We start from the raw sequence: 16,572 nt of genomic DNA on the forward strand, positions 1-16,572 counted from the left end.
TGGAACCTGCAGGTACAGAGGACCAGATGGATACTAGTCCATCATTCCTGGGCCAGGCATCATTGCAGGCTCTGCAGTAGCCCCAGTGAACATTGAAAACCAATACCCTGCTCTCTTACAGGTTTATGTTTTCCTGGGGAGAGAGAAAGAATCAATAAATACTAAGAAATAAAGATAGGCTCACTTGTCCTTGGGGAAATAAATTAAGGAGATATTAAGGATGGAATTTTAAATATAAAGGTCTGAGCAAAGTCTCACTATTCTGATACTTAATCTAACACCTGAGGGGAAAGGTGAGTGAGCTGTGAGGTTCAGGAGAATCCAGCATTTACAACAACTCAACAGCATCGTTTCTGCCCACAAGAATCCTGTATGTCGGTAACACAGGAAGGAGGAAAGTGGCAGTATGGTGAGGCAGTCGCAGAGTGAAATGTGTCCTGACCCCAGGGCATCTCTTCATTCGAACACACACAGCCTTGGCTGATCCCTTTGGAAGTACCCTGTTCCCCTCTCATTTGACACCCAACTCTAGCCCCTCATGAGTTTCCAGTGAGAGATACAGCTTTCCCCATTTTTTTTTTTTGTTTTTAATTTCTGTTGATCTTTGCAATCATCAGTCTTAATTATTTAGTCACATAATCATGCAAAACGCAGAGTAGTCACAGCTGTGGGGAAGTGCAGAGCATCTAGGTCAGCCTTCATTATCTCAGGTTCTTGTCGAGTGTTGTAGCCATTTTCTCTGTTATAATAAAACACCTGTAACCAGGTGATTTAGGAAGATTAGAGGGCGCTTGACCTCTTGGAACCAGAAATTAGGAAGTTCAAAAACAATGGTACCAGCATCTGCTCAACTTCTGGTGAGTGACTTCTGGCTGGGTCATGACACCACAGAGGGAATCACATGGCAAGACAGCAAACCTTCCAGAGAGATCTCACTGTTACAGTAAAGCCCTTCTACGGAGAGCCCACACACCATCAAGTCTCACCTTCTTCTACACAGTTAAACCATAAGCTAAGAGCATATTTAACAGTTTCTCATCCTGGTATGGTTATGACAGTATAAAGTTCTAAATGAAGTGAATAAATCAAGAAATAGAATCTAGAAGGTGAACAAGGGAGGATTATAATGACACAGTTGATTATGATGCATGCCTGTGCTGGCAAGGGACATTAGGGGTGGTTCTGCAAAAGCTCTCCTGACTCTGAAGTCCATCTGCAAGCTTTTCCCAGTTGGTCAACTCCTCTGTGCTTCAGCAGCTACCGTGTCAAGGAACTCACTCTTTCTCAAGAGTGTGCATTTTGTCTGTGGATCACTTGCACTGTTACACAGCTCTTTTTGCCACTGAATTGAAGTTTGCCTTCCCTCCTCTGAATTTTGGAGTCAAACAAGCCATATCTTAAGAGCCACTCATGCATTTGAAGAATCAGCAGATTCACATGTGTTTCATTCTCTCCAAACGAGACATCAACAGTAAGACTTGAACTGAGCATCACCTCCTCCAAGCAGACTGCCCATATCTCTCAATGTGGTTCTAGACTCCTCCATGCATGGCTACGTGACTGCAATACTGTGGCATTCTGAGGTCTCTTGAGGGTTGCCGGTTTCTCCCGGGCTGTGGATTTCTTTGTGCCCCAGGGTGCCTTCACAGGGCCTGTCACAGTGATGTATTCAGCAGCAGCTGAATGAATTGAATTGAATATGAGACTTTTAGTTCCTAAATTAGAAAAATCTTCTCCGTAATGGGTGGGAGCATTCACCGAAGAGCAAGCTTGGGCCTTCATTTGGGGTTCCATACATAAAACTGAAAGCTGCAAGATCATGGCTGGCCTCTGAGGGTGAGAGTGGAGATGCCTGCTCTGAGCTGCACTGTGGAAACTTGACACTAACTTATGGAAACCATTGGCTTCATCCAAGTAACTGGCATTGAAGTTGCAGCCTGGGTTTTGGCAGGAAAGTTGACATGTAAACCTTAGTTCTGGTGTCAGGTGCCACTTTATCCCTTAGCTGTATGTTTAATGTATGGGTTGTTTTGCTTCAGGACCTGGAAGACTGATTTGCCCAAAGGGATGTGCACCCTGGTGTCCCTGTCTGTGGAGCATGAAGAAGCCCAGCTCATGGGCGGAGTGCGGGCTGTGGTGATGGAGTCTCAGTACTTGATAGAACCCTGTGGCTCTGGCAAGTCGCGGCTGACCCACATCTGCAGGATAGACCTGAAGTAAGTGTGAGCTCTCAAGGATGCCAGTTTGGGGCTGGAAGGTCTTGGCTCTCATTCAGCACTTCCAGCGCCCCGTTTGTCACCTGACATCCTGTTTCACTATACTTTGATCCTCGCTGCCATAAACACACTTTCAAGGATGATTCTATGTGCCTCTCTTCTTCTTTCCTTACATTCTATTCCTTCTCTTGCAGCCCTCTTCTTGCCTTTACTCTCCATTTTCCTTGTGTATATTTCATTGACAACTAAACTTTGGGCGTAAGTATACTGGACTGCTAGTATGATGTTTTAAAACATAAGCATTGTAGACTGGCCAAAGCAAGCTAATGGGCATATCCATGACCTCACATATTTTGTGGTGGGTACATTTAAAATCTACATTCTGTTAGCATTCAAGAATACAATGCATTTTTTTAATTAGCAAGTCAGATATACAGAGAGGAGGAAAGATGATCTTCCATCTGCTGACTCACTACACAAGTGGCTGCAATGGCCGGAGCTGAGCCAATCCAAAGCCAGGAGTCAGGAGCTTCTTCCGGGTCTTCCACAAGGGTGCAGGGTCCCATGGCTTTAGGCCATTCTTGACTGATTTCCAAAGCAGAGGGCTGGGTGGGAAGTGGGGCTGCCAGGAGACAAACCACCACCCATATGGGATCCTGCTGCATGTAAGGCAAGGACTTTAGCCACTAGGCTACCATGTGGGGGCTGAACATAATGCATTTTTGTTAACTCTAATCACTGTAGTTTGCAGTAGGTCTGTCTATTTAATTATTCTCTCTATTGGAAATTTTATGATCCTTGACCATTATGTCCCCAGCCTCTAGTATCATCATCCCCTAGTATTCATTCTCCTCTCCGCTTCCAATAATTGCACAATTGCAGATTCTGCCTGTGTGTGATATCCTGTGGCATCTGTCCTTTAGTGCCTGACTTATTTCACGTAGTATAACATCCTAGGCTCACTCATGTTGTCATAAATGAGAGAATTCCTTGCATAAGGTCAGAATAATATTCCATTGTAGATAAACAGCATATTGTCTTTATCCGTTCATCTTCTGATGCACACATAGGTTGCTTCCACATCCTGGCTATTCTGAATAGTGCACAAGGAGCACAGGAGTGCAGATGTCTTTCCCATGCACTGATTTTATTGGCTATATGCCAGGAGTGGAATTATAGAGTAGTTTATTGTCCCTTCTATTTCTGTGCTTCTCACCTGGAGCACACACAGGCACATATATAGTAGATCTTCACAAATCCGTGTTCTGTTCTCTTGTGTCTTTGTAACCTGACTCCTCTTGCTGTCCCTTCTTCACCGCAGTTACCTTCCTTTGAGAAGAAAGTGACTTACATCCAACTCCCTTCAAGGTTTTCATGATACCGAGCTAAGTTCTTCACTTTGGTAGACAGAAAGTGAGTTTTCTCAGTGAAGTCTAGCTTTAGTCTAATTCTTGCCATTTTACTTGTAAGAGTTGGTGTTATGTTAAGGCACCTGATGAATACTGAAGAGACAGAGTGACTATTGGTGGTCCAGACATTTTCCAAGCACCCAATGACAGAATGAGGTTCTCAGATCCACAAGGTGGCCGTCCCAGGTTGTAGCGGGTGCACTGTTGGCCAGGGCTTCAGGATGGCTCTGTCTTCCATGGAAAAATGCTGAGTGAGACAAACAGACCTTCCCACTTGCTTTCTGATTTCTTTCCCACAGAGGTCACTCCCCGGAATGGTACAGCAAAGGCTTCGGACACTTGTGTGCAGCGGAAGTAGCCAGAATCAGGAACTCTTTTCAGCCCCTCATTGCTGAGGGTCCAGAAACGAAAATCTGAGTTTTCCCAGCGTGACATCAAACTCAGGGAAGAGGAAGAGAAAGCAAATGGTAATGACAGAGAGTGTGCGCATGAGAAAGCCAGAGAGAGCAAGTGGCTGACCGACATAGTATTGCTTAAGAATGGATGCAGTGAAAAGCAGTCGGCATGATGAGGACACAAGAATTTCAAAAGGAACTTTTCTGGCCTTCCTGGAGATGGCTACATCCATACTAATAGAATATTTTTAAATATTAGAGCATTTATCTATATTACTTAAAATTCAGTGGACTATTCCTTGTGCATTGCCTAATTTTGTATTTAAAGGCTTCTAAGAAGCATATACTGCATTGTAAATAAATGTATGTGTAACATTTGTATATATACATGTGTATATCTCCATCTTTGCTGTAAATATGTAAGATACTCATTTTATATATGTCTGTTTTGAAACAGAATGTCTGACTCGGTGAGTCCTTTCCTCACATAGCTCTTCCCAAGTTCCTCTGGGTCCCATCTCCCTGTTGTCCTAGAAGCTGAGCAGAACCTGCTGCTAACACCAAAGTGTGAGAATGTGTCGTCCAACAGGCTGCCATGATGTCTAACCAAAGATCAGCTAACCAAAGGAAAATACCATTTAAAAGGTTCTGACGCCTTGTCGATTTGCTCCTGCCAACCAAGTACTGAGGGTGGAGTGCTGGGATGGAGTGAGGGGAAGAACTTACTTCTTTAATACAAAGCAATGGTGAAAAGTCATTACCAAATTGAAGTGGCGTTGGCCAACTGGCACTGGGCCCCCCAGATGTGATTTCAGTGAGATGTCAGACACTGAGGGACCACTGTGTCATGCCAGTGACTGAGACACTACCGTGCCCCAACTAGAAGTGAGCAGACCACCCTTCACATCTTCATGGCAATGATGATCTCTGCATGGTCTCAGGTTTCCATAGAGACAAGGGTACTTCAAAAAGTTCAAGAGAAACGAGAGTTGAAAGATGATGCACATTTCCGCAAGGGTTTTGAAGTAGCCTCCTATATTTCATAATGATGTTAAATGTTATTCTCTTTGACCAGTGGCCTTCATGGGCACAGTTCATTGGCATTTTCTTACCAGTTTTGTATTGCACTGAATTTAACTCTGGACACCAAAGGGAGGTGATGATTGTTCAAGAGTCCTAGATCATCATAGCTTCAGGGAACTCGTATTTTTTCTGTATGATGCTCTTAAAATATAACTCAGTACTGTTCTGCAATCCAAAAGATAAGATATTTAATTAGTATAAGACCAAAGCTATGTTCTTTAGTTTTAGAAAATATAAACATGTTTATTAGTTTCATATTTCTTTATTAGCCTGCTCAAACTACCTATGCATCTGACCCAATCTTATTTATTAATATAAAGGATGGGCAAATTGACTCTCCTGAACCAGTTGTGAATGGATTTGTTTTTATTGTAGTTCAACAACTGTAAAAGAAAGATAACTTATTGTGTTTGGTTTCAGGGAGAGAGATATTCTTTGGTTGTCTGTGACAGAAATGAATATCTCTGATGTTAGAAAACAAAAAGAAACAGTTTAAATGAATGGCTCCAGTTTTTTCTGTATTATTTCATTTATGTAATGTTTTCTCTTATCAGCAATTATTTTATTGAAATAATGTGCAATTATTTTATTGAAAGGAATAAAAATGCTACATATGAGTTTGGTATGGTGCAAGGTAAATCATACTGTTTGAATTATGACCTAGGAATTTTCCATCCCCATGTGTGTATCTAAAAAAGGTGGCAACAACCCCGTAATTTACCTTTTGGACATTGCTTTGTGAACAAAACAAATCCATCCAAAACCTCTTGAACGTAACTCTATATGCTGGGTTACTGTTTATACATCAACAACATCATTAATGTAGGTTAGCTAAACACTGGCACTGTCCCGAGAACAGGACCCTGCGTGTTTGGGAAACACAGAATAAGCATTTTTCCCAAACACAAGTATCCTCTACTCCTAATGCGCACACACTTCCCCCTGGGTGCTTGTGACATGCAGACTCCTCTGCAGGCGGTCTGGAGTGGGCGTGAAATGCTGCATCGCTCATGGGCCTCAGGGACACCCACGCTCTGGCCCAAAGACCTCGCTCTGAGAAGCCAGCATCTAGAGGACACTTAAACACAGTAAAACCAAGTGTGTTTGTATTTCCGACTCTCCTCTCTTCAAATAACCTGGCTTGTTTTTTGTTGTGCACATACTCATCACATCACTACAGCGTACGAAATCAGTGCATCCTTCTAGAAAAGGAAAGGGGAAAGTGGGGAGTGGAGAGGATGCATCTCACGTATTTGTCGAACACCACAGTGTTTTATTTGTGGTTATCTTGCCATTGGAAATAAAATATAATATTACATTTAAATATTATATTTATACCTCATGTATATTTTTACCTCAATTGCTGGTATCAATCATTAATTGTAAATTGCTAAGGCAAATAAATTTATATATATTAAATATTTCCTATTTTCTATAAACACATGTTGATTTTCATGCCTCATCATATAAAGTGGAAAACTTGCTCCATGAAGGAGAGTTCTTTCTATGGTTGTTTGCTGTGAGCTTGACTTCTTAGTGCTGTCGATAATCAATATTTTCTCCCATGTGCAACGATGCTGGTATTAGCAAACACTAATAATCTTAAGTTCCTTCACCTGGGCCTCGGGCATTAAACTGATGGGGAAGGATTTTGTGTGTCTGTTCAAATTCATTAATTATCAATCTGGATTTTTTGAAAATGCATTCATGATTTTTTTTTCTTTATCTAAGATGCAGTGAACCCTTTGCTGAATTATGTTGTTGGTACATGGACAAGGAATCAGGACTTGACAGAATGAGTTATAACACTACTCGATTGTAAAGAGGAGCCACGAATGACCGATCCTTGGCCCTTGTAGTCATTCGTGTGCCTTGTCTTCCAAGGCTTTACTTCTATGAAATAATGAAGCTAGCCCTTAGCCAAGTAGGCAGGAGCTCCCACACTCAGCTCTAGGCTTCCAAAGCCACAGCAGCCAAACCACCATATGCCACATCAAAGATGTGCCAGCTCCCCTCTGCTCACCTCACACACGACTTCCTCCGTGATGTGAAAGTTTTACTTCTGTAGGCAAAGCAGGAATCTCCATGCTAGGTTTTCCTCTTTTATGTAAAGAGGTGATTTTTTTTGCAGCTATAGGTTATAGTTCAAATGTTGCTCTGGAAGTGTGGATCATATGAACTCAACTTGAAATTCTTAGATTTGAAAGCATCATATTGCCGCTTTCTGATATTTGATACAAAAAAAAAAAACACCCAGTCATGTGACCTCTCATAAGATAATATACAAAGGACAGGAATAAAATATACCCCAGCCAAATAGTGGATAGCACTCTGACATAAAAGTGAAGTCAGTGTGTGCTGACTGTCTGGAAGTGAAGACAGCTCCTGTGCCTCAGCATTCACAGTGTTGCACAGCTGTGAAGACCCAGTGCCTGACAGTGTGCTCTGTGTGGCATTCCTCAGGCAACTCCATCCTGTGTAGATGTTCTTAAAGAAAATCTTCACTTCCACTGTAACAAGATGCATCAGGCAACCTGCATGACTCCTTGTGTACGACTGGAGCCCCCAGTTGCTAGCAATTCTATGTCTTTGAGGTCAGATCCCCTTTGTTAAACATTTATGCATTCAGCACACATCTGCTAGGAATATGACACTGGCAGGCAGAGATGCTAATAGGAAGAAGATGCCTTGCACAGAAATGGCAACTAGCAGTCCATTAGCATCCTTTGTAGTTCTATTCTGCAATGTCTCAGCAAACCTAAATCCACCAGTGTTGACCTATTGCTCCAAGGGAAATTCAGCCTCTGGTCATGTTTGTGAACCCATCAACATCTAACACTGGGATATTCTTTCTATACTTGACATACATCTCCTACAAATTAATTTCTGTAATATTGTTTGGCAATATAACCCTAATGGAGAAGGATTTAATGTTGTCCTAGCCCTGGGGACATGACTACAATTTTCTTGGGGCTTAGACCTCCCAACATTAGCCATATCCGTAAGTTTTTCTTAAATCACTCTATCATCTTCCACGTCCACAAATTCAGTTGCTTTTCAGTCCAACTTTTCCACAGCTGCACCACACACTACAGATGGCCCATTAGTACTTTTCTGGAACAGCCTCACAGCCACATCAGCAAGCTCCCTCACCATTCTGCCAACAGCACTGTAACTGAGGCGTGTGCAAAGCTCATGCAACACATTCTCTTTCTTCCTGTACCGTATCCTAGCATCCTTGTGTCCAACAACACTAGACAGCACATCGGCACTACACCTGAGGGACATTTTTAGCAGTAAAATCACCACCAACAAAGCACAAACATGGGGGAAACATGGCACTCAACAGACCATAAAGGGACACATGCCTATACTAAGAAAACATCTGCTCCAGCGGGGGATGTGCACATCAGTGACACCAACTGTTCCATCTGCACGCGATCATAGAGGCACTTCCAATATTGAATGATTTGGTGGCTACACATCAGTGTTAGCAAGCAGGTGAATTTGTAAATACAAAAAATACAGAATCCACAAGTATGGAGGATGGGCTATAGATATAATTCTGTGGATTTTTAGGGTTGCCTGCACTAAGACAAGGAGCTGGAAGTTCAGTTGAGATCTCTTATTTGGGTGGCAGGAGCCCAATTGCTTGAGCCATAATTTGGTGCTGCTTAGGCTCTGCAATGGCAGGAAACTGGTATCAGCAGACAGAATGAGGACTTAAACCCAGGTACTCCAACAGAGAGCATAAGTATCTGAACTGCCAGGCCAAATGCTTGCTGTAGTTTTTCATAATACAGGCTTTCCATGAAACTTTTTTTTGTTAGAAATGGATCATTTTAATGCTTTTTAAAGCTTAGTTAATAAACAGTTTTCTTGCCAACTACAGATATGTAAGGCTATTGTTAGTTTCCAGAAATGTCACAGTAATGACAATTTTCTCAATTAATGTGTAGTCTTCTATAATGATTACATGTTATGTATATGAAACTGCTGTCAAACAGGATTGTTGGTAACTTGGACATATTTCTCCCATATAACTTGCTTCCTTGTATTACAAAGCCCAGCTCACTCACATTCACTCTAATAGCAGTACCTTTGGTAGTTACACCCAGAGTTATATATAATGGGGACGATGGACTCTGTTTTACACCTAAATTAGGCAGGCAGAAGGTGTCTTCCAGTTCTGGATGTGTTCCATGGGCGTTTTTGAAACGTAATCGCCTTGGTCTAATGCATCTTTCCTATTTGGGTGGTTTTCTTGTAAAGCCATCTCCAACAAAGCAGACTTTGGTGACCATCCTCTTCCATGCCTTCTTTTTTCTTTTTCCTGTTCAAACAACTTGTCACACTTCTGTTTTTCCCTTTAGGCAGAAGGACTTCCCATGTTCCATCTTTCTCTTTTCTTTCTTGTTTAATCATATTGAAAAGTACTTTAGCTTGGGACTGTCCCTCTCTGTCCAGCTGACAGGTTGGTACTGCTCCCTGGGAGTCTTTTCATTTTTCTTTTGTTTGCTGTTTCTCTTTTCCTGCATGTTGATTGTCTTTTTCCTCTGTATTTTCCCAGCATGGCACTGCTTGTGGTAAAGTTTAACCTTCAGACCAATCTTTTTTTTTTTTTTTTTTTTTTTGCCTTCTTTGAGCATTCATGAGCTTTTCCTTTCCTTTCCTTTTTTTCTCTTGGGCCCTTGGGCCCATGTCCTTGGACTTGCACTTACATGTTTGATCTGAACAAAGCTCTTGGCCCTGTCTGTAGTAATAGCAGCTATTTGAAGAGGGAAGCAGCAAAATCTCTCTCTCTCTCTCTCCCTGTCTCTCTCTCTCTCTCTCTCTCTCTCTCTCTTGCTCCAATCCTCTATATATCCTCTGTATATCCTCTCTGTATCCTGTCCTCACAGTTTACCATTTAGTGAGCAAACCTCCAGGTAAGCCCTCCAGAGATAATAAATGCAGAAGAAGGATGGTGCATTGGGAAATGTGGTAGGCTTAGGTAACATGGTCAGAAAAGATTCTTCTGTGGGCCTGGGATAGAGAACTCTTCCAAAGGACGTACTAAGTAGCTGTCTTTGTCCATAGTCCCACTAAAATTGCTTAGTACATGGTTGGGGGTGTTGTAGATAACCAATTTACTGAACACCTATTCATTGTGAAAAAAGAGAAGTGCAGCAACCCAGACAAATTGTGCCTCTGAGAACTGCACTAGTTTCTGCAAGATGGCTACTTCTTCCCTGTGCAGGTGTTGGAAGCCCATGTATCTCAAACTACAACATTCAATTCCAGAAGCAGAGAAGCAGTTGTCAAAGAGACAGAAAGCTCCCATCCATGGATTGACTACCAAAATGCCTCCAATGGTTGAGTCTAGCCTGGAGCCAGAATTAGAAGCCAAGAGTGCTGTCCAGGCTACAGAGAAGGGCAGGTGGGTGGTAAGGACCCAGCTACTTGCATCCTCATCATTGCTTCCCAGAATCTGCATTGGCAGGTAGCTCTACTAAGGAGCCAGAGTTCTCTCATGTGGGATATAACATCCTAACTGCTACCTAAGCCATCAAACAAAATGCTCACACATACGACACTGGAGTACCTAAATGATAACAGAGCAATGTCCCAGGTGCTCTGATTTCGAGAAGCTAATGTGCCTCACTAGTCTCCAGAGATATTTAGGATTTCTCAAGAAAAGTTCCACCCTGTGCATAAGAGCAGGCCCAGAGCACTCAAAATTGATGTCCTCGGCACCACTGCAGGACGCTCTACTGCCAGTGGATGATGCTGTCAGCTCCCTGCCTGGCTCCATACCTCTTCCACCTGCTCTCATCACACTGACATGGATCAGGTCTCCCCTTAACACCTTCTGATGGAACTGATACAGGATCCTCCTGAAATCCTCACAGTCCACCTGACAGTAGATTGTCACCAAAAATAAAAGCTCATGCAACACCCTGATCTGGGGAGAAGAAAAATACAAGAAGAACATAACATAAAGCTATTCATTTAAGTGGCTTCTCTTTGAGCACATGGATCCAAACCTGACCTTTGAGATGCTTATCTGTCCAGCTTACCCCGCCATCTCATCCTCCACTGCCCTTCTCAGCTGCAGGCAAGGACTTGAGGGACCCCCAAGCCCATCTCGCTCTCGTGATGGATGTATGACAGAATGGCAAAAGGAATATCAATCCACATGGGAGAAGACCTATTTCACCTACCTATCTAGAGGGTGTGTCTTTACCAAACCTTTGAACCCAGAAGACAGCACACAATGGACTTGCATTAATTCATTTCCTTACATCTGTGTTATCTCAATGGAAACACCACCCCATTGTTTCCTACAGGCAAAACTGCAGAGCCAGCCTCCCTCCTGCCAGCCTTGGGAAGTGTCTCGCAGCCTTCTCTATCTGAGTCCTTGTGCTTGCAGTGAGGTTCAAGAGGGTGACTCTCCAGGTCCTTTCCTATTCCAGTACATATTTCCCATCTACTAGTGTACAAGTCATCCCACCTGTAGAAAAGCTGAGTGATAACATTTTATTATGAATGAGTTTTAGACAGTGTTACCCCACTGCAGATTTGCATAATTAAGCCTTTTATCTCTTTATTGGGAATCAGAGGCTTTTTTTCTCCTGTTACATGGATTTCAGGCATCAGCAGGTAAATGGGAGCTATTTTTGGAACAAGGATGAGTCTGCAATTATACTACAAAAAAAATTTAAAAATAAAAAATAAAGTCTAATCCTGAAAGACAACAGCCTTATCAAATGATAGGAATGGGAAGATTGCTTCTGCCCCAACATGGGCTCTGCTTCCCTGCGGGATCATCTCAAGGCCAGAGAGCTTTGCCTTAGACAAAGGTGGAGGCTATTCCTGGCAGCCTCCTGCGACCAGACCTCTCCCTCTCTTTTCGATACTGACGCTAGCCACGTTTCATCTTCCGGCAGATCTTCCCAGTATATCAAGCAATTAGGTATGTGGCATCCATTTCACCTCCATCCTGTGAAACATGGCTTTAGCAGGTGCTTTCTGCCAGAGGAAGACTAAGCGAGCATTCACTTTGCGCCCCACTGGCTGTGGCTCAGGGGTCTTGGGGGGTGGGGGAAGGAGCAAGAGACAGAATATGCCCATTCTTCTAACGGACAACAATGTAAGATATATGTGAGGAAGCACCAAGCTGGGGAAACAGACGACAAAAATATAAGATATATTTGTCATTAGTTTCCCTTGTAGTCGTTCATTTTCTCTGTTGTCCTTTGCCAACAAGGGACATTAAAAGGAGCCAAGCACAGCTGCCAATCCTACTTGTGCCACAGTAGAGAGTATAGCAATCCTCCCTTGTCCACTGGCCTGCCTTCTGTAGTCTCAGCTACACATGGCAAACCTTGGTCTGACAATACTAAATGGAAAATTCCAGAAACAGATAATTCATAAATTTTGAGATTCTGAGTAGCATGATGAAATCTTGCACCCTCCTGCTGCCTCCTGCCAGGAGTGTGAAATATCCCTTTGTCCAAAGAATCCATGCTGTATGTATTATGCACCCATTAGTTACCTAATTAAGCATTTTAGACATCAGATCAACTGTCACTGTATTGTTAACGTCTGGCTGTGCTTAAAGTTACAAGTTAAACTTCAAAGATGTTGATGTAAAAAAAAGCATAGTATGTGTGAGGCTCGGTTTTGCCCTCCATTTTCATCATCCACAGGTGATCTTAAAATGTATTCCACACAATCAGAGAGATCTACTGGACTAACTCCCCATGACGAAGGGCAACTCCGAAGAGTTTTTGGGCAAATAAGCTAATGGGTCTCCTGAAATGGAGTGTGCCGTCCACAGAGCAGTGGCTGGTACGAAGACACCACCACTGTGAGGTTTTGCTGGCACTGCCATCCAGGAGGTCAAGCCTGGGACAGCCCACAATCAGAACACACTCTTCAGAGCCATGTGTCTCAGTTCAAAAACAAAAACTCGGATATAGCAAAGGAATTCATTCTTAGTTTTCTGTCAGTTTTCAGGGGTCCTTTTAGGAACTCACTGGTGGATACAGGCAATAAACACTCCGGCAGCTCAGTCAGCAAGCAGCTACACAGCACTTGGTACCAAAATGCAGTGGTCCTGGCACAGCATGGCTGCCTTCTCAGGCGGAGATGGGGCTGTCATCATCCTCCCCACAGATCTCAGAGTCCACATTTATAATAATGCAAGCCCCGGAGAGTCCTGATGACTTGAGCCCAGGGCTCAGGATATAACAAACTAGGCATCAAGTGGGAAAACTCAGTGTGAAGTGATGAGATTTTAAACAATGGTTCCCACAGCAACAGCTGCTGCTAGTGGAACTGAAGAGAAATGGGAGGGGGCTGTCTTTGTCTGAGAAGAGAGAACACTTTGTAATTGCTGCTCAAAGATTCAGGAGGATAAAACAAACAGCTCCTCATGTTCCCACATTCCAGGCTCAAGATGTTGTGCAGAGATTGGAAGTAGATTGCTCTAGGTGACATCATGAGCCATGCAAATCAGGAAGATAGAATTTCCAGAGCTCCAGTTCCCAGGACAGGGTTAAGGCCATGGCACCGTGACAAGGAAATCAAGGACAGAAGATGGATCCAGGCCTGATAAATACTGGTGTACTACAGGACAGTCAGAAAATCTCACCAAGCAGAAAACAGGCGTGGAAATTTTCCAGAGCATTCGCCAAGAGGCAATTTGGACCTTAATGAGTGGGAACCACAAGTGAACCTGAACTTCAGATCTAAGAGCTTAAGCAGTAAAATCAAGAGAATGCTTCTAATGCCCTGCGTGCTGTGTGTGCTTTGTGTATCTGCCTCTGATTATTACCATCCGTATATGGACAACTTTCTAAATTGAGCCAAAGATGAGAAACAGCAGGAATTGCATTGTTTAGACCAAGGGATTAATATACACACATGGATACACACACACATATAAACATACACACACACATACACATACAAATGACCATAAGCATAGCAAGTCTCTAAAGGGTTTGTGGAAAATGGAATTAAAAAATAAACTTATTTTAATGCAAAAAAATTTAAATTTATGCATATGGAAAATCTTCAAAAACTTTGTGAAGCGTGTATGAAGAATTATACATGGATTTCATGCATATGTCATGCATACTTATCTTATAATCCCATCTTCCTGCGAACTCTTTGAAGTATCCTGGTATATGCACAGATTACATATTAGTACATATGTGGATATGAATTCAATTATATATGCATGTCGTTTCTTAAGTATGTATAATTTTTGCAACAATCCTCCCAAATGCCCAATCCTATCTGTATGTTTTGAGCGGCACCAGAAGGGCAAATGGCTTCCCCGAAATCAGTCCACAGTCCTGAAGCCCAAGCACTGCAATCTTTGTCCTACCTTTGCCCTTAATCAGACTAATGAGCAGGCTCACCTCTGATAGGGTGCTGAAATAAATCATCAAGAATAGGAGGCAGGAAGCTTGGCTTGCTGTGAGAAACCAAGGGTGAAATTTTGCAGAATGACTTTTCCTGAAGAGTGAAATGTTGCATTTAATTGCAAACAATCTCCACAATGCAGAAACCACTAAATTAGGGAAGCTGCACAGCCAGCTCTCTATGAGCCCAGATTTTCCAAGGGTGCTGGACTCTTCAGGGAGAGACAACTTCCTCTTCTCTGCCCAGGCAGCTTCTATTCAACCCTTTCTGGTGCTCTACCTGGGGAGCAAAGATGGTTGATGTGATGCCAGGTGACCCTGGCATTGCTTGGAACTGATCAGAGCTCTGCTAGGTGGCCTGAATGCTGCACATTCACTTCCATGAGCATACAGCTGGCTGGTAAGCAAAGTAAATACACACAGCCCCCCTCCTCCCATCCCTTCTGGCCCATGGCTGGTCCAGGCACGTCAGTTACAAGACTTACACTTAGCATAAAGTCCTTATTCTTACTGCGATTCTCAGGCCTTTGTACAGCTATTAATAAAGATGTCTTTTGACTCCCTTCTGCTATTGTGCCTGTACATAATACTCTCCGGAGCCTGGTTGGATCAATAAGAGGTAAGTTAAAAACTTCAGTATATCTGAGTTCCTAGCACTATCTAATGGCATTAGAATTATGCTTGCTTCTTGGAAACAGGGCAAAATGCAGAGAACAAATTCCAAAAAATGGAAAATAACCTTTAAGACCAATGTGAAGATGCCTGAAGCACAGACGTATTGTTCAGAATGTACAGACTGCAGCAAAAAAAAAAAATATATATATATATATATATGATAAAATAGGACTTCAAAGAGGCACACTTAGGGCAAGAATAAAGAGAAGCAAAGGGAAGGCATCTTTTGACACGGATGGTTTTGTGTCATGGGTGAAAATAGCTGAGAAGCATGATGAGAACTGGTTTTCTTATGCATAAATGCCCAAAGAGTGGAGTTGTTGAACTATGTTGTAAAGTTTGGTTTAACTTTCTAAGATTCTAACTTTCAAACTATTTATTCTGCACTATTTTACCCTCTCATCAGCACATCTTCATCGGCATGTGGTTTTATTCATTTTATGAATTACAACTAGCCTTGTGAGTGTGCAAAAGCACCTCAGTGTTGTTCATACTTCTCAAAGTTCAGCCACAGTGATGTAGGCAAAGAGGTAGCTCCCATGGAGGAACTGAAGTCACCAGCTCCTCTCTGTAGTCCTCGTGGCTGCAGCCTCACCTGCTCTGCCCAAGCTACTGCCCTGCCATTCATCCAGTGTAAGATTGCAGACTCGGGGAAACTGACACCCCAAAATAGCACTGGGCAAAAATCACCACCATAGCTGTTGGCTGCCTGCCTGTCTGTGATGGCTTTTAGGACATTATAGTAATATTGTGATAAAATTACCATCGCTGATGCTGCCTCTCCCATCGTGTACCTGATGCCATGGCATTTTTGAGATTTCCAAAAAGAGATGAGGAAATGGATAGCACTCATATCCCATCCCAACCTGACTCCTATGAATATTCAACCAAAACACACCCAGCCCCATTCCACTTGCCCTTTGTACCTCCAGATGATGTAAAAGATGGCCCAGAAACCTGTTGAGGGTAACTAGGTATGTCCACCAGTACTTCTTGAATGAGTACTTTTGTTTTGTCCACAAATCAGTCTTGCTTCTTCTTACTGGCTTCCACTTGTGTCTCATCTGCCGATTCCCTCTTGGATCAGAGACAAGGAATCCAAATCCAGCCATCCCATGACAAATGCAAGCTCCAAGTGACTGCATGTATGGGTAGAGTTCAATTAATTCAATTTCTCATTGCTTCTCGATGCAGTAATTGTTTACTTCAAATTTGTAGCTTAAACACACACACACACACACACACACACACACACACACACACACAGATTGAAGACTGGGATTGAATTTGGCCCAGAGCAAACCTAACTTTGTCTTGACATAAACCCAGGTAGCTCTAAGTATGTGGATGTCAGGAACTGACTATAACAAGGAGATCT

General features: G+C 42.8%; 1 protein-coding gene and 1 pseudogene across 2 annotated transcripts in view; one reads left to right on the top strand and one right to left on the bottom strand.

The window, feature by feature from the left end:
* Positions 1-5,010, top strand: part of LOC121168055 (stAR-related lipid transfer protein 13) — a 171,642-nt gene extending 166,632 nt beyond the window's left edge. For both annotated transcript variants that reach the window (XM_040997824.1, XM_040997825.1), the window contains exons 13-14: positions 2,040-2,216; positions 3,925-5,010. In XM_040997824.1, the coding sequence (XP_040853758.1) occupies positions 2,040-2,216; positions 3,925-4,042 (295 nt within the window). In that variant the 3' untranslated portion in view covers positions 4,043-5,010. The remainder of the gene's footprint in view (positions 1-2,039; positions 2,217-3,924) is intronic.
* Positions 5,011-9,102: 4,092 nt separating this feature from the next.
* Positions 9,103-15,981, bottom strand: LOC121168056 (annotated as a pseudogene).
* Between the last annotated feature and the right edge of the window lie 591 nt (positions 15,982-16,572).

The sequence above is a fragment of the Ochotona curzoniae genome, unplaced genomic scaffold (genome assembly GCF_017591425.1).
Source record: "Ochotona curzoniae isolate NIBS_2020 unplaced genomic scaffold, NIBS_Ocur_1.0 patch48, whole genome shotgun sequence".
Classification (NCBI taxonomy): domain Eukaryota; kingdom Metazoa; phylum Chordata; class Mammalia; order Lagomorpha; family Ochotonidae; genus Ochotona; species Ochotona curzoniae.